The 17,319-nt window shown below is 35.5% G+C and overlaps 1 protein-coding gene across 6 annotated transcripts in view; it reads right to left on the bottom strand.

Moving 5' to 3' along the window:
• Window positions 1–17,319, bottom strand: part of AGTPBP1 (ATP/GTP binding carboxypeptidase 1) — a 65,377-nt gene that overhangs the window by 23,540 nt on the left and 24,518 nt on the right. For all 6 annotated transcript variants that reach the window (XM_056514273.1, XM_056514275.1, XM_056514274.1 and 3 more), the window contains exons 10-22: window positions 15,978–16,015; window positions 14,284–14,492; window positions 13,731–13,908; window positions 12,264–12,367; window positions 11,156–11,272; window positions 9,860–10,566; window positions 6,367–6,450; window positions 6,026–6,112; window positions 5,791–5,939; window positions 4,317–4,404; window positions 3,474–3,618; window positions 1,340–1,493; window positions 435–615 (exon numbers count right to left, since the gene is read on the bottom strand). In XM_056514273.1, coding sequence (XP_056370248.1) covers window positions 435–615; window positions 1,340–1,493; window positions 3,474–3,618; window positions 4,317–4,404; window positions 5,791–5,939; window positions 6,026–6,112; window positions 6,367–6,450; window positions 9,860–10,566; window positions 11,156–11,272; window positions 12,264–12,367; window positions 13,731–13,908; window positions 14,284–14,492; window positions 15,978–16,015 — 2,241 coding nt within the window. The remainder of the gene's footprint in view (window positions 1–434; window positions 616–1,339; window positions 1,494–3,473; window positions 3,619–4,316; window positions 4,405–5,790; window positions 5,940–6,025; window positions 6,113–6,366; window positions 6,451–9,859; window positions 10,567–11,155; window positions 11,273–12,263; window positions 12,368–13,730; window positions 13,909–14,283; window positions 14,493–15,977; window positions 16,016–17,319) is intronic.

Here is a 17,319-nt window from a genome sequence, read left to right as displayed (position 1 = left end):
CCAGGATACTCTTACCCTTTCTCTTGCACTTTCCACCTTTAAAAAAAAATGTAAACAGCTTTCTCAAATATAAGGCACTATTTTTTTTAATGTAGACCATGAACTCGTAGCTTTTCCTAAATACAGGTGTGGTCTCATATAACACTCTTACACAAATCCAAGGCAGACAATTAAAATGTCATGTCAAATCACATAGGAATGACTATCATTCATGAACAACTGAAAATATTTTTGTAAAACTGAAATTTGTGAAGGAATGTAATTGCCTTTTAAGAAGCAAAAAATCCTAGCAATATTGAAAGTGTCTTTTGCCTTTTATCACATTAAGTACTGCATTTGTATCTTTGCAGGATTAGTTTAGATTATTCATTTTTAAATATTGATGCAAAGAATTAGAGCACAGGTTAAATGTTTTTGAGTAAATATATGCTTACTTTCCATTGATGACGCCATCTGGATTGAGCATGGGAATAATTTTGAAAATATAAGATTCCCGTAAACATTGCGCATTTGGACTATTGCTCATAAGGTATTCCAGTGTTCCCTTCATAACCCAGCTTGCATTAGTCTCTCCAGGATGCACACGAGCAGACAGGAATATATAAGGACGATTCCCTAAAAGAGATATCCATAGAAATTGCAAAATATGATTTAAGCTAAGTAAACAGTTTGTTGATTGGAAAAAGAGCCAACAGCCAGCTGCATTTATTACAATGCAAAACCATTTTTAAGTTGAGTATTACTGAGTATGGGTACTATTGATAGAGCTTGCTACAGTATTTTTGAAAGGACTGCTATTTCTAGAAGTATCGCAATGAAGCTTTAAATTTGATCAGACAACTACACAACTAAGTTGAGCTGGCAGTTATGATTTTCACTACTTTTTTCCTAATAGCCAACAAAAATACTGAGGTGGACAAATCAGGAAATGGCAAAAGCTCGCTTCAAATCACAGTCGCTAGATGTTAGCTTTATGAAAGATTATTCTGACAAGCAAGTAACCTCAGCGTTTTAAGAAAAAAGTTACTTGTGGAGTATTCTTTTCCAAGAAATGCTGTCTGCAAAATGCAATGTACAAACCTAGCAGCAAAAAATTTAAAATACAGGAATATATACTCTTACATTTTAAGATATAAACATCTTTGTTTGACTACCACAAGTAAGTATTATTATATACAAAGCAAATCCCAACTACTGATAACTCTTAAGTTTCACAAAATTCATTAACCTTATTTTACATTGCTATTTTTACACTGCAGAGTGGTTAAGACTAATTTTTTTCTACAAATACCTGGTTCTACATTATTTTCAGTTGATGAGAAAGAAGAGTTATACTTACTAAACTGACAGATATGTTCATAGTAATTGGACTCTGGCATAGCTGTAATAGTGACTAATGGACAGCTGTTGCCAGCCAGGGTCTCACAGAGAACATCTTGCCGAAAATATATCTGTTGAGGGTTGTGCATAGATTCCAGCTTCTTAAGATGCATCTTCATCCCAAAAATAATGAAAAAATACTTCAAATCTTTGCAGTAATATATGATAGCATATTTCAAGCATACTATTTAACAGATCTTTCTTTTAGATGTTCTAAACAATGTTCAAGTTTCCAGGATAATTTTGATCATGAAATACCATTCTCTACATCTCTTACTGATTGAATACATCTTTTTACAGAGTCTGGTTTTCCAACTGCTTTGATAAAGAGGAAGGAAAAGAGAGTAAATTATTGTACACAGATGGTAATATAAGGGTATATGGAAGATAAGAATCTCCGCTTCATTAAGGTTATCTGATCAGGGACCTTTTCACTGCAAAAAGTAGTAATAAGTAAAGGAAGAATCAACACACAGAAACAGAGACCTGACATGTAATGGAAACCATAGCAAGGACCAAAGTCACCAGTCTCTCACTGAACAGGCCATTTAGAATCTACAAAGATTGGAGAGAGTCACCTGATAAACAAGAGGAACAGGATAATTCCAGACATTCAAGAGAGGGGTAGGGTACCATCCAAAACTCAAGCACCTGATTCCTACAGTGTGCCCTTAGCCATCTCTCTGTACAGCCTTACTCTACCCTGGGCATCCAAGTGCTGTGGGGACTAGTGCAACTAAAAGGACATGGGTAAGTCAATGGGGTCAACAACTGGAAGGCACAAGAGTCTCAGCATCAGTAGTTGAAGCCAACCTCTCTGGAGCATCTCTGTGGGTACCACAGGCTGTGTCCCAAGTCCCAGCTATCGTTGGAATCAAAGCAGTCTCCAGCAGGTGGAGTGAAGGCATTGTACACACTCTTCTGTCAGTGGTGTCAGCAAAGAAGCAAAGGCATGTCCCACTGCCAGTGACCCCAGTGGGTAAAGGAAAAAAAAAAAAAAAACAGGAAAGCAGCAGCCATGTCCATCAGCCTGGGACAGAGACCCCCAGGTCCCTTGTCTGGCCTCTAGCAGCTGGGCAGGAGGAACCTCCAGGATCAGGAGCCTCTGGAAGAAGTGGCTGCTTATAACATCTCCAAGCAGGTACTTCTTTCAAAAGCCACCATAGTTTAGTGAAAAGTTGCATTTAAAGCTGCTGCACACTGGCCACTGAATCCTCTACTTTGCCTTCATTGCTGTGGCAGAGGCAAATAAGAGACATTCTAGCCAAATTAATTTTGCTTAGTGTTAAAAGCTTCAGAAGGCTTCTTCAGATAATTCATAAACCTAAAAAGATCTCTAATTATTGTAGTTACAGCAGCTCTAGTTATCAAAAAGTATATGCAGAACAGCAGGATATAAGCCATTTAATTCAAACACAACTACGTCAAATTAGCACTGCTTTCAGTCAATCTTCACAAAATCACAGAATGCATAAGTTAAAAGGGACAAGAGTGGGCCATCTGGTCCAACCTCCCTGTTTCAAGCAAGGCAATCTTATAGCACATTGCAGAAGACTGTGTCCAGACAATGCTTGAACTCCCCAAGGATGGAGATCCCCCAACCTCTCCACGCAATCAGTTCCTGTGTTCGGTCACCTGCACAGTAGAGAAGTTCCTCCTCAAGTTCAGGTGGAACTTTCTGTGCATCAGTTTGTGCCCACTGCCAGTTGTCTCAATTCTAGGTACCACCAAGAAGAGCCTGGATCCACCCTCTTGACATTCCCCCTTCAGATACCTCCAGACATTGATGAGGTCCCCTCTCTCAGTCATCTCTTCTCAAGGTCTGTCCTCATAAGAGAGATGCTCCAGTCACATAATCAATCAACTTTATGATACACAGGAAACCCACTTAGCCTGTAAGCATCAATTTTATTTTTCCCAGGACTGTTCATTAGAAGTACCTACACATTTTTTCAATCTAAACACTATTATGAAAATTCTCCCTTGCAAGGAGCATTTTGAACTTCAAAAAAAGAAACAAAATTAATTCAGTCATTAATGCTATATATTATATTATAAATATTCACCTATGTAACAGATTATAAGCTTCTCACCTTTAAAGTTGTGTATGTATATGGATAATGGTAAGCAAAGTAGCACACATCATCTTTATGTCGGAAAGTCACTGTGAATGTAATTGTGTAATAGGATTTTCCTTTCTGGCCCCCAGCAGCAATTGAACTTCTTGAAAAATGATTCCTAAATTAAAAAAATGTAGGTAATACACATATTAGACTATTTTTTAATACTATTGATTATTTTGAAAACACATTCCAAGAGTCAAAAAGATTTTTAGTGACTGTATTTCTCTTTGATGTACATACAGATTAAATACAGGTTCCCACCTGCTTTTAAGATAGTTTGTTCTAACAGTGATACACACATTCATTCACATTGATAAAAGGTAAGCAAACAAAAACAGGCAAGAAAATAAAACTTATAAAAAAATAAGCAAACAGCTACCAACCAAGAAGGATTACACATCAATGTGCTGCCCCATCCATCTCATCCTGTGTTTTAGAGCTCCACTAAAATAATTCCACCCAGATCACAGAAGGGTCATCACAGGGACCAAAAGGTCAGTATTACTGGAAGTTGCTAATAGGATTTCAAGTAAGCATGCATATATAAGCTCCCGTAAAAGCTTCCCAGAAACAGTGTCCCATTTCTAAGAAAAGAATCAAATACTAACAGCTTAAATATTAGTAGTGTGCTTACAAAATGAGACCCTGTATAATTCTATCACATATACTAATCTCTGCAGCAATTCCAAAAATAACTCCTCTTCACAACAGACACTGACAAATGCAGAAACAAGTACTTCTTCCCAAAAATAGTACCTCATGCTAATCTTCAGCGCAAGACTTGCAGTATGTTTGGTTTGTGTGTGTACTTACTTGTAGTAACAAATATCTGTCCCAACACGAGTCCAACATGGTCGAGAATGCAGTGCTTCCTGAACAGAATACATGAGGGGCTGCATACCTGAGAGAAGAAATGCATCTCACTTTAGTGCTTACCATTAAACAGAAACATATTAGTAGTAATTGACCACATCACTTACATAGAAGTCTACAAATTATCTCTACTTATTTACTCACTATAGGAGTACATTTTCATGAATGTCTAGGTATTGTAGTGTGTGCTTTTTAAACCAGGTGACAAAAGATTGCTGATTTTCAGAAAATAACAACTAAAGAGAAGAGTAATACCTATGGTTTAAATGAAAGTTGAGGTTTGCATGAAGGGTAGACTACAAGCAGTTTTCAGCTCCACTCCATCCAACTCACACTACAAATTGATACTATCATCTATTAATGTAAACAGCTGAAAAATTATGCTTCAGGACAATTTTTTTAACATGTAACTCTTTAAAGTCTATTTTTTTGATAGTATGCTTAAGATGAATACCTAACATGAAGTTAGAGGAGAAAATAATACATAATACTAATTGAAAATAATCCATTCACTAGATAATTAGCCAACCACACTAACCGATTCAATCAGTGTATTGAAAATATCAAAAGAAAGTACAAAGTAAGTATGCACAATATAAAAAAAAAATCTAAACTGATTGATGAAGACTAGTAAGTAACTTAAAAGCATCCTATTACTGGTCAAACTACCTGGTATTCTGAGACTTTATCAGTGTGGAGGAAGTGTATGACAAAGGAGAATACAATATTACTCAGTAACAAGAGTTTGAAGCTGGAGGTAGGAGGAGAAAGCTATTGCTTCCTAAAGGAGAAATTTCAAAATATACAGCAGAAAAAAAAAAAGTTTTAAGCTGAGTGACACACACACTACGTACACACTCCCAGACAAGAGGAAGAAAGGTATTTTCACTCAGCCATTTGTAAACCTTTGAATGAGGCACACACTGCAAACATTACTACAGACAGCAATGGTCATTTATGAATCCCAGCATTTCAAAGTAGACTTATTTTTCCTTACCATCAGTAAGACAAAACTGTTTTGGAATGTCTCCACTTACATTCACATCTACCCCTATGCAGAAATGGATTAATGATGACAACTGTCATTCTTCTTGAGCAGCAGGTTTTGCTGCTGTTCTCCCCTGCCCAATGATCCTAATATAATTGTAGTTGCAGTAACCAGTAAACTTTTTCTGCTTTGGCCTCACTTACAAGAAAACTTTATTTTAAAAACTGACCACCCTTGGTTTAAGATGCATTTCTTATTTTCAACTACAGCTGTCAAAACATTTTCTAGCAATACTATTAAAATAATTAATTTAAAGTGACAACATGAATACCGCAAATCCTGTGGAGAAGGAAAGGAAACAGCTAAGTTGACTAGTATAGGTATTTTTAACATATTTCTTCTCAAAGTATGGGAAACATATCTTACCATAGTTGAACTGACTGTTCGACTTTTCACAATTGATGATGTTAAACCGGTAACCAACGCCAGTTTTCATTCCACTGACTTCAAAGTAAAACCACTGATGATAATGATTGCTATTTATATCTGAGTTCAAAATTAGATCATACTCATTTCTGAAAATTAACAAAAGCATATTAATGCTCATAAGAAGCAGAAATAAAAGGCCTAAACCATGAAATGTGAAGTTGAAATATCTTACTTTCTGATCTGAATAACTTTGCGCAGGTTTCCAGATTCAAATTTGGAATTAAACTTCAAAACATCTGCCTCCTCTGGTACAGAACAACTGTGAGTAGAAAAAGGGACCAAAATGAATAAAACAAATTCAGCTAAACCAAATAGCTTTCTTTTAGTCCTCACTTGGCAATTCAGAAATTATTTTGATCCTTCCTCCAAATACAGCCTGGATAGTAAAAACAATGTTGAGTCAGATGAAACTTTGTATGAAACCTGCTGTAAATATTATGAGACATATCACAGAGAAAGTAGAACTGGCTTATATTATTACTTAAATATTGTACACAGAAACGTAAAACTTACCTCAAATTATCAAGGTCATACACAACTCTATCTATAATGTCATTTTGATAAATCAGCCTTTCAATATCTTGACAGATTTTTGTCCTAAAAAAGAAAAGCAGAGTTCTCATTTAAATTGTCACTTACTGTTTCCAATCACAAAAGAGGAATTGCCTCATACAAGAAAACTAACAATGTTGACATGAAGACAGTGGTACAGCTCAGACAGACCTCAGTTTCACCCCCACTTATGTGCGCAAACTCAAGGTGTACTTAAGTTTAAACACCTGCATTCACAGCTAACTGAATCCAGTACTTGTATTTGAGGGAACTGAGTTTTCATGCACACAACCCACTGGGTTTTATCTGAAGGAAAAAAAATGTAGTTTTATACTTTATAACAGAAGCAGAAATGACTCAAACATTACTTATGTTAATGCTTTAATCCATGACAACACTTGATAACATTAGTAATTTACATGAACCCTACCATAACCAAAATTAAAGAGTTTTAGAGAGTAGGTCGTACAGTGAGTGTGTTAGTGAGCTAGCTTTTCACCTCTGGAGATCTAGGTTCATTTATGACTACGTAACAAATAAGAAAGAATTTGGTGATGTCAGCCAAATGTCAGGTGTGTGCTTATCCAGATCATAAAACCATTGCACAACTGCAGTATCTAGGTCCTGGCTTGCAAAAGTAAGAATGTGTTGCAGTTCAAGAATGAAATATAGTGGCAGAGCTGTGTGGAAAAGCTTGCACAGCACCTGCAATAAGAAGAAAAGGAGGCAGATTAACAATGAAGAATACAGAAACAGAATGCTAAAGTAAATTCAGGCTGGAAATTCTCAAGTAAAATAAATACTGTTAACAAAAGAGAATCAGAAAGCAAGTGCACAACGACAGCACATTTTATTAAATTGAAAAAGAAGTCACAAATTCAAGGTACTGACAACATTGTGACAAGGCTGATTCACCATAATCCATCTGAATAGGTTCAGCTGAGGACAGAATTAGAGATTTTTGACCTTACACTTGATCTTAGATAACTCATTCCATCTAGGCATGCCTCAGCTCTAAAATGCCATAACACTTCCTAATATCACAGGAATCAACATCAATGAAAATCCAAAAGAAGTATTTTATAAATAATAATGGCATTTAAATACTGTCATAATAACCAGTGTAGATCAAAGCAAAGAAGAAATAGTATTCAAGATGCTCAAGAGAAGGAAAAGTAGTAGCAGATATTTCCAATTTCCAAAAAATGAAGAAAAGCTATTTAAAGAAAATTAAAGAAATAAAAATATAGAACCAACACTGTTGATATGAGTGAGCCCTGTGCTTAGAGATTACTCTTTTGTGGATCCTCATGATTAGAAAACACTAAAATGTACAGAAAAAAACTCAAACCCAACCAAATTTTTAAGGAACAGAAGAAAGTAGAAATTTAAACCCAAATTTATAGGGTATTCTACTATATAATAATTTTCTTCCTAAAAAGATATAGTAGAATGAAACACTTCAGGTATTATCAATTTCATTTATCCAAACAATAACACATCGGCAAGATATTTGGTGGTAATTACATGCTACTAAATTTAAAAGAGAAAGAAAAGCACTCCAAAGCACAAATTCAGTAACATTTAATCTCCTGGCACACTGCAAGACTGAAAAAAAAATGCCAAACTCTATACTGTTCTAAGTAAAGTAAAAAAAATATCCATTAAGCCACACCTCAGACCCCACAAAATATTTTCTCAAATTACATGGATGGATTAGAGCAACCATTTATTTTCTATATAAGACTTACCCAATGAGCACTAAGTGCGTACACTACAGACAACATAAATTGCACCGAATGTCAGGAGTATGGACACAGTTTTGTAAAAGACTTTAAAGCTTTTCCATGTTCCCTACCAAACTAGTTTTCACAATCCACTATAAACTATGAAATTATAAAAAGATTACACTTTTTTAAAATAAGTTCCAGAAGTTTGTTATGTTGCAGAAGACTGAGTCGTTTGTAGAAAACCAAATTCTTAAAACAGTGTTCCTTAAAAATGTGATGCAGGATTTTTGATTCAAGTTTAGCCACATTACCTGGTATTTCATTCTATTTCACCCAAGACCTCAGGAAGTAACTTTCAACATAAAAACCACAACAAAAATAAAACATTTTCATGTTTAAATATACCCTAAAATTATCTTCAGGGTCTAGAAATCAGCCCTATGTATAATTGCATGAGGTTTATTTTCCCAGTTCTTTATATCCAACAATGAGCCCTGGAATGATAAACTGTATCTGACTTCACTCAATTTTATCCAGGAAAATTCAGAATTATTAATTATTACAAAAACATACATAAGGATTTGCAAGATTTGCTTAAATGCATTTCTTAGGTAATTCCTGACTCAATACTATCTCCCTTCTAAATCAGATGAATTTATCCAATACATAGCCTACTAGGGAAGATTCTTCTTCAGCACTGAACAATATATTCATTACGTCTTTAGTGTTTCAGCACCTGTCATTTCACTACAAAGATCACTTATCCATGACTTGTGTGAAACACCTGAAGGATTTTCATTCAACCACCTAAAGACATTTAATTTCTTAATCATTTTAATACCTAAATATAAAGAAACCCATTAAGTTGGTTATAGTTATGAGTATAAAGGTGAAGACATTCAATCTGATAATTAGGTAAGTGGCGAGGTCTCATAACTACTACTACATGTTCTCCTAGTGTACTCACACCTCTTTAACTCACTATATGTATTAGCCAGCTCTTCATACCACTTCTGCAAATTATTCTGAAGAATCTCATCACTCTTCATCATCTTCTATTATCTCTCCGTGAAGAGATACAAGGGTGAGTTGATGTGTTTTTGTTGTATATCATTCTGCAGGACCTAACACAACTTGCATCCCCTGCATTTGTTACCTCTAAACTCATTTATCCTGTGAACACTAAAGTCAAACACTTTAATGTAATAATGTTTTAACTTTTTCCCACTATGTTTCCCTGAAAGACAGATTTTTAGTCCAGCAGAGAAAAGAAGCATCTTTTAACTATTAACTGTCCTATCTTTGCTAAGACCTGAAAGGAGGATTCAGGTGAGAATGCTTTTGTTTGGATGATGGTAGGGTTCTGTAGGTTGGTTAGTTATTTTGCAAACTACAAAATTTACATGGGAAATGGTGGGAGGGCAGAAAGGAAGAATATAAATTGAATTTTGTATTTAGAAATTGAACTCCGGAATTAGCAATTACATAATCTGTGTTCTTCCTTATGGTTCTGCACTGATCAATGCGTATTCACCTACCTTCAAACTGCTTTTTACAGGAAACAGTTTTAGATGCCAAAGTAAATAGTGAAATGCTGCTTGTGAATCACAGCATAGCTAGGGTTAGGTGGGACCTCTGGAGATCATCAGGTTAATCTCATCCTAAACACTGTTTCTCAAAGGAATGAAAACAACAACAAAAAAAAAAGGAGTATGGTAACTCACCTCTGCACCCCATATGGCCTTTCCAGAATAGGTTCCTTAAATGGGGGTGGAATATGGCCAAAATAATCTGGATAGGCCACTTCTGAGTATTCTGGAATAGACTTTGTGCTCTTCACTATTTCAAGATAAAGATCACAATCATGAACTGGTGATACATCAGAAACTTGAAGCATGACATGTTCTCCTGATGAACTGGAATCTCCCTCCTCCTCTGAATCCACTCCAGTGCAGCAGAGTTTTCCCAGCTGGACAGATGGTCCTTCAAAGAGACTACCTCCACAGGGTGAAACATGATCACAGGATTTACTACAAGCAAGTGTGGTAGGGCTAGCTTTGCTTTCCTTCTTTACTACACACCCTGTACCATAATATTGATCACTTTTTTCATTGTTTTGGAGACTGATTCTGTCCAAGCCTTTCACAATTTCTTGGCTTAGACACTGGCTTGATGGAAGCATGTTTTTTTGATCATTTTGCTGATGTAAATTACTGTCTTTGACGTTATCTTTCTTTGGTAGTCCCAGAAACACTGGCCTTCTATTGTATCCCTCTGCCAGTAAAGGACTGCACACCTTTAAAGCAACTCCTTTTGTTGATGGATTTGCTTCTGCAGAGTTCTCCTCACCGGCTGTAGGAACAACAATAGGTCCACTCATATTTGCATCAGGTGCAGAAGGCTTTGGTTTCTTGGAAACCAAGTCCAATTCCTTAAAAAAAAAGGTGAAAAAATAATTTTAAAAATTATTAATAAAAAAGTAAACAGTTCCCAAGTTTCATGTATATTAGAAACATTTCTCTTTGTTTTAAATGCAATTTAAAAGGTGACAGTTATTATAAAGCATCAGAGTAATGAAGTTTCATATTTTGCAAGAAGGCCTTTAAGCAATAACAAGGAGTTAATTAATTAACAAAGTAAAATGTCCATGTTATTGCCCATGATATTTTAACTACCTATTTTAAGTAGGTGCACAGCATTTAAGGAGATACCTAATACAATGAAGCACTCTCAGAAATGTCACATCCTTCTTCAGTATTTTACTTTCTCCTGAATGCAATATTCAGACATCAGAAAACAGTATTCCTTTACATCTACCCGCAGTACTCCCTTCTCAATAAGACTGAAGCAACCGTAACAGCTAACTAAATAAACAAGGATAAAGTACTCCCATATGTAGGTCCAGATCTGCAGACCCATGATTCATGGCTAGAGGAACTATCCACAAAAAAAGAACATAAAAGTATATTCCAGAATCAACCTGACATGGCCAAAAATGTCCTGGGAATCATATACTTTACCTGAAAGTTTTCTGAAAGTTCTGGGAAAAATTGCTCATACATTTTCAGTTCTTCCATGGGTCTTCCCAATTCCCGTCTAGGTTTCAGTTTATTAATATCAGTCTCAATATCATCATTCTGAAGGATGACCAGAACAAATTAATCTTGCATCCAAAATTAATGAACTTCTACAACATTAAAGTGAAACATTTGCCTTTACTCCTGACACATCCATGCTCTAAAAGATAAAATACCACTATTTCAAAACTAGCTGAACTGCAGCTTTCACTACGAAGATTTAGACTGCTTAGCATTATTAGTACACCTAAGCCTCCATTTCAACAGCAATATTACAAACATCTCAATTTTCATCCAAATGTATTATGCACAGATATGAGATTTACATTAAATCTGTGCATCTTCCCAGTACTGCAACTTGGAATGTGAAGGCTTCACATGATTGCAGTGACAATGCAATACTGCTTCCATGGAAGATATTCCCTCCATCAGGGCTCATGAGATCCTTGATTAAAATATTTCTTTCCAGTTCATGAACACACAATTCAATGAACTCCTAAATACATGTAACATCAAAGTACAGAATTAGGTAGTTCTGACCAAATTTCCATCCATGTCCTGCCTGGCAGCAGGAGAATAGACTATCTCCCCTAAGTGGTGGAACAGTGAGAGGTATGATATCTACCTCTACAGTTGGCTGAACTTCAGCTACCTTGCTGAAACACTAATCTAGTCAATCCCAGTCCAGAATGCTGGCAAAGGTTAGAGCAGCTCCCATATATGGACCAGCCTATGTGAGAAAAGCAGGTTGAGAGAAGCACAAGTTGGGAAGAGAACACTGCTAAAGGAGCCTGTGGTTCTCTTCCACTGCACTTCAGATACATCAAGTGTGAAGGAAACAAATTTTTATAAAAATCCTAAAGCAATCTGAACAAGAATGGTTGATATTTTCAAGGAGCACCCACCTTCAAGTTTCTGAAGCTTTTTTAATTTTAGAAATTGCCCTGAAAAATTCTGAAACTGCTTCTAACATTTAAAATGCCAGATTCAAGCAACTTAAATAAAAAATTGCTATACCTGACTTTTACCTATTAATTTTGTCTCTACCAACCTTAAAATGTTGGTCCTTGTCATCATCTATTTCAGTTTCAGCTTCTGTTTCGGTTTCTATTTCAGCATCATCATTATCATCACTTTCATCTACTACATCATCCACTACAACACAAAAAGGTTTCTAAGTCAGATTATACATTTAATTCAATTATACATGCTTGAAGAAGATTTTCTATGTTCTGGGTTTATTTTCTTTATCACTTACTCCTTGGGAAAAAATGTGAAAACCAACCAGTAAACTAGTGCTGAAGGTGTTTTGTTAAGTTCTCTCATTGTGTTTTCCACAGGAAAACTTGCTGATTGTCACTAAAATACTCATTCAGATTTTCTAGTGTACTCGAATGACTGCATGTACTGCTTTTACAATGCTTTTACAAGATTATACTTCTAATAAACCCAGACCTCTACCCACTCCCCAACATTCCATGTATCTTAAAGCACTATGTATCCTATTTCCTTAGGTTTTTCACTTCTTTTTATAACAGATAACAAACCTATTAAAAACAGTGTATCACTAGTTCACTTAAACCAGGACATTATACAGTACCAATCTACTGCATTAAGAAGAGATTTCATTTCTGCGGGTTTTGAAACACACTTCTAAATTAATTCCCTGCTTTGAAGACAAAACTTAAACAATCTTTGAACTACTGGGGTCCGACTCATATGAACCTCAATAGGACAGTGTATTTCTTTCAGACTATGATCACATTTTGTTTCAGGAGATATCATGAATAAAAGATATTCATAAGCTGACTTTGACCCTTCATTTTAAAGTAACTTTCTGACAGCAACTTCATTAGCTGCTTACCAGGTCTGAAGCTGCTTCACCTTACGTATGTATTAATTATCTGAAAATAGTGAAAGGCGTTCACAAAGGGATGAATTGATCTCCTACGAAGAACCATATGAATGTTTTACAGTACAGTGTTTTCTAAGAGACTGCAACACTGCAAAAAAGCAGCTTTACTTTCTCATCATGTAAATGATAGAACCACAATAACATAAAAAAGCCAGTGCTTCAAACGGCACATATTTATCTAAATTCATCACATCCTAACTTCTCAAAGTAACAGAAAGAAAGGAAAGGATACATACTCCTGTAAGACCAGATGTACACTACAACACTTTTCACATAGGAGGATATATACTCCCCATGAGTTGGAAGGAGAGATCATTTAAATTTGAATACAGCCTATTCTTTACACTTCAGAGTTTGATGAGCATCACCTTTTAGTCCTTGTTTTCTCTTTTATTTTATAACCACATGTGTCTGGACAAAACTTCTATTGCTTTAAACTTAAAAGAAATTGGTGCTCCACACCAACAGTTACAGATGCTTTGCTTGTTGAGAAGTGTCTCAGAGTCCTTCTAGCACACAACACATATAACTGCAATTGATTCCACCTTCCATAAAGCAAAATTAGATATTACTCAAAGACCAGGTACTAAAAAATCACCATACCATCAGGAGGCAAACTGTACAGCTGAGCCACAGGACCACTGGCAGGAATAACTGGGAGTTGGAAATGGAAAGCACTTTTAATAGTTGGTAAAGGAAGACGATTTTTGGGAAAACATTTTCTCATTATTAGGCTGGATGTATTGACGAGAGGATCAAGAGTTCTTACTGCAAGGCACTCCTGTTAACAGGAAAATGAAGAAAATTATTTCTCAAATAAACTGCATTTATATACTATTTACAAAAATAAAATGGTTCATGTCTTCTTTGAAGGTCAGAAAAACTTCTACAAACTCAAATTCATCTTTTTTAAAAAGCCAAACTTAAAAATAGGAAGGCATTTTCACCCCTCTTCTTTAAAACTAAGTTCATTCCTCCCAGAGCAATACAAATTTAATTCTACACTCTTTCAATGTTTCAGTGTGGTACAGAATATAATCCTTACTTCCATAGTCAGGAATGAACATGAATTTCTTAAAAGAAGTAAGACAAACTCGAGGTCATAGCCAAAGAGGCAAAAATAACAACCTTAAAAACCCTATCAGGATAAACTTACCTGTGAAGTGTTGTAAAGAATTTTCATCCCATTGGCATCAAGAAATGCTTTTCTTCCCAGTTTGATGTTTGTAACACTTTTAATGCACTGTAACACCCCTTTACGTATCAGCATGTATCTGTGTCGACCATCGTGACGGTGCCAATCAACGTAAATTGTCAAAAGCACCTGCACATATCCTCTGTCTACTGCTCTCCTGGCATTCGTTTCTTTGTAAAAAAAGTTTGGAAAAAGTTAGGAAAGAAAATTAAAATAGCCCAGTGACTTCAATATTACTTTCAAATTTCACTTTCAATGTTTAAAGTATTCTTTTTATCCAAGTGACTGAATTGTTTCAGTTTTAGTAGTATTTTAGTCACCCTTAGCAGAGTTTTACATCAACCTAAACAGAAATGACAGGATAACTGAGACCAGTAGCCTAAACTTCATTCATAGAACAATTAATGTAATTTTCATGATTTACTAGAAGAACAGCATGCATTACACTTAAAGTCAATTGTAAGATACTATCACCCAGTAAATTAGAAAACAAAAATACATCTATCACTATCCACACACACTGTCGACATCCAAGATTTAAAACACACTTCTTTTTTTCACTTGCAATCTATAGACTTTTAGAACTATTACTCAAATTTCATAAGCAGTACGACAGCAGGAATATTATAGTAGATTAATGTAATTACAAAAATATTTAATTATATAAAGTGTATGAAGTTACAAGTTAAAACCACTAAGGAGAAGACAACCTTAAATAAATGAACAAGACCTCCTGTTTCAAAGACACACCTTTTGAATACTTCATTTTCCTCCCCAATATTGAAGTTTTACTGCCACTTTACAGAATAGCATATGGGCAACAATGTGGAAATATTTCGTTCCCTAAACTTCCCAAGGAAAAATTGCAAAATTCATAAATAGACAAACCTGTAAGACCAAGGTATCACACTGAATAAACACGAATAAACTCAGCACCCTGTAATAGGCAGTACAGAAATTTCCCACTATTTGTGTGAAATGGTTTTCTGCAAATCTCATCACATCTCAATTCTTATTCAATTCTACTAAAACTACGACGAATGCTGTCACTTTAACACAATTCTTAGGAGAAAATGAGTTTTTAATTCCTTGCTAGTTACAATGCTGGTTCAAAATCTGCAAAGATGACACTTGTGAGGATCAATTGCTGCTGGCTGAGACAGTCCATGTCTGGAAAAACACCATTGGTTTTGTTACCTTTAATTCCACTTCATGAGCATCACTGACAGATTTGTTAGCAGGACCCAAGTCCTAATTACTCAGGAAGGTACTGAAGAATACCTGTATTTTCCCTAGCCATCCAACAGATATTTTCAGATGCATGTGTAAAAGAGATGCACAGGAGTTAAGCTACAGACATCTAGTACTGAATGGTTTAGGTGAGTGAATGATAAAAGTTATTTGTCCACCTGGGATCCAGGTGAAGAAGCAGAGCAGCCCTTCTGCTGCGTAACTGCTGAAATAGTAACCAAGTATTAAACATACATGTATATACAACATAAATAATGCACCAGAAACTGCAGATGAAACTTATTTCTAGGTTTCCTAGCCTTATTTTTGTTTTGGACACCGATTTAATTAGCTTTACTGTGTTGATATATACACACACACCCATTATAGCTCAAGTAGACATTTTTTTGTAGTCAAACACTTACTTGATTTTAGCAATGCAGCAAGTGTGTCTAAAGCAACCCTGTCAACATAACAAGAAAAGTCAAAACAGCAACCAACCAGCAAGCTTAATCTACAATACTGTAAAACTATACAAAATATTTACTGCTTACAGACTTATAAAGAGTCTAACTTCATGTTTTCCTGGTTGCACTGTATCACAGATTTCACTTTTATATTTTACTTTACTAGAAGATCACATATCTCTGCTATAACTGAAGTCGGCTGACAAAACTTAAAAATATCAATGCAATGCAATGCCTATACAAACTTCCAGGTTTTGCAAAATCACTGTGACAATGTAATGTTTATGACCAACACTCACTGGTTGTGATACTCTGAAATTTGTGTCTGTTAGCAGCAGAACAAATACTTCCACAAAGTAAAGGGCATTATTTTAGAAAATTGTATGTCAATACTGGCAGTATATGAATATACTGAGAAGCAATGCCCATCAGTCTGTACTAACAACACACAATGGTCAGCATAAGGTTTTTCTTGTACCCAAAGATCTTCTCTCAATTCAACTGCGCAACTACAAAACGTATATACTTTTTTCCCCTCTTTCTGAAGACAGACTTAATGCATCCGATCTTAGATCATAAAAAAGGACATCATGATTAGTCACATCATAGAATGGTATGTTCATACCTGGAATTTTAGCTGAGCCTTAAAGGAACAGGAAGGACATGCTTTTTGAACACTACTCCTGTCACCACCAATACCAGATATTGATCGCACAATGCTATTTCTTTTGTAATGAAGTTAGAATATGCACAATATGAGATTAATACTTTGCTAATCAGATGATTTTAATTTTATTATATAAAGAAAGTATTATCTTCAGTTTCATCCATTTAGCTACTTTTTAACCCTACATTCACCCAAAAAAACTAACCCAAATCAAAAAAACCCCAACAAACAAAAAATCCCAAAATCTACAGCCACCATCAGAGTGAGAATCTAAAGTCACCACTCCAACCTACACAGTGGATTTTAATTTTTTTAACACAACAGCCCACTAGACAGAAGCTGGGGCTTCCTCTTCTATGTTTCATGCTCTTGCTCCGAATATCTATTTGCTTTGCAGAAAAATGGAAAGAAAATTCTATTACCAAATAAAAGGGACACACTAAAAGCACGAAGCAGATCACAGAATACGCTGAATTGGAAGAGGCACACAAGGATCATCAGGTCCAACTCCTGGCTCCCCACAGCAGCACCCCCAAGAGTCACACCCTGTGCCTGAGAGCACTGTATAAATGCTTGAACTCTGTCAGGCTTGGTGTTATAAAAACAAATTTTCTTGATCTGCTTGCTATGATT

The sequence above is a fragment of the Oenanthe melanoleuca genome, chromosome Z, assembly GCF_029582105.1.
Source record: "Oenanthe melanoleuca isolate GR-GAL-2019-014 chromosome Z, OMel1.0, whole genome shotgun sequence".
NCBI classification, from domain to species: Eukaryota; Metazoa; Chordata; class Aves; order Passeriformes; family Muscicapidae; genus Oenanthe; species Oenanthe melanoleuca.
This window is presented reverse-complemented; position numbering and strand designations above follow the sequence as displayed.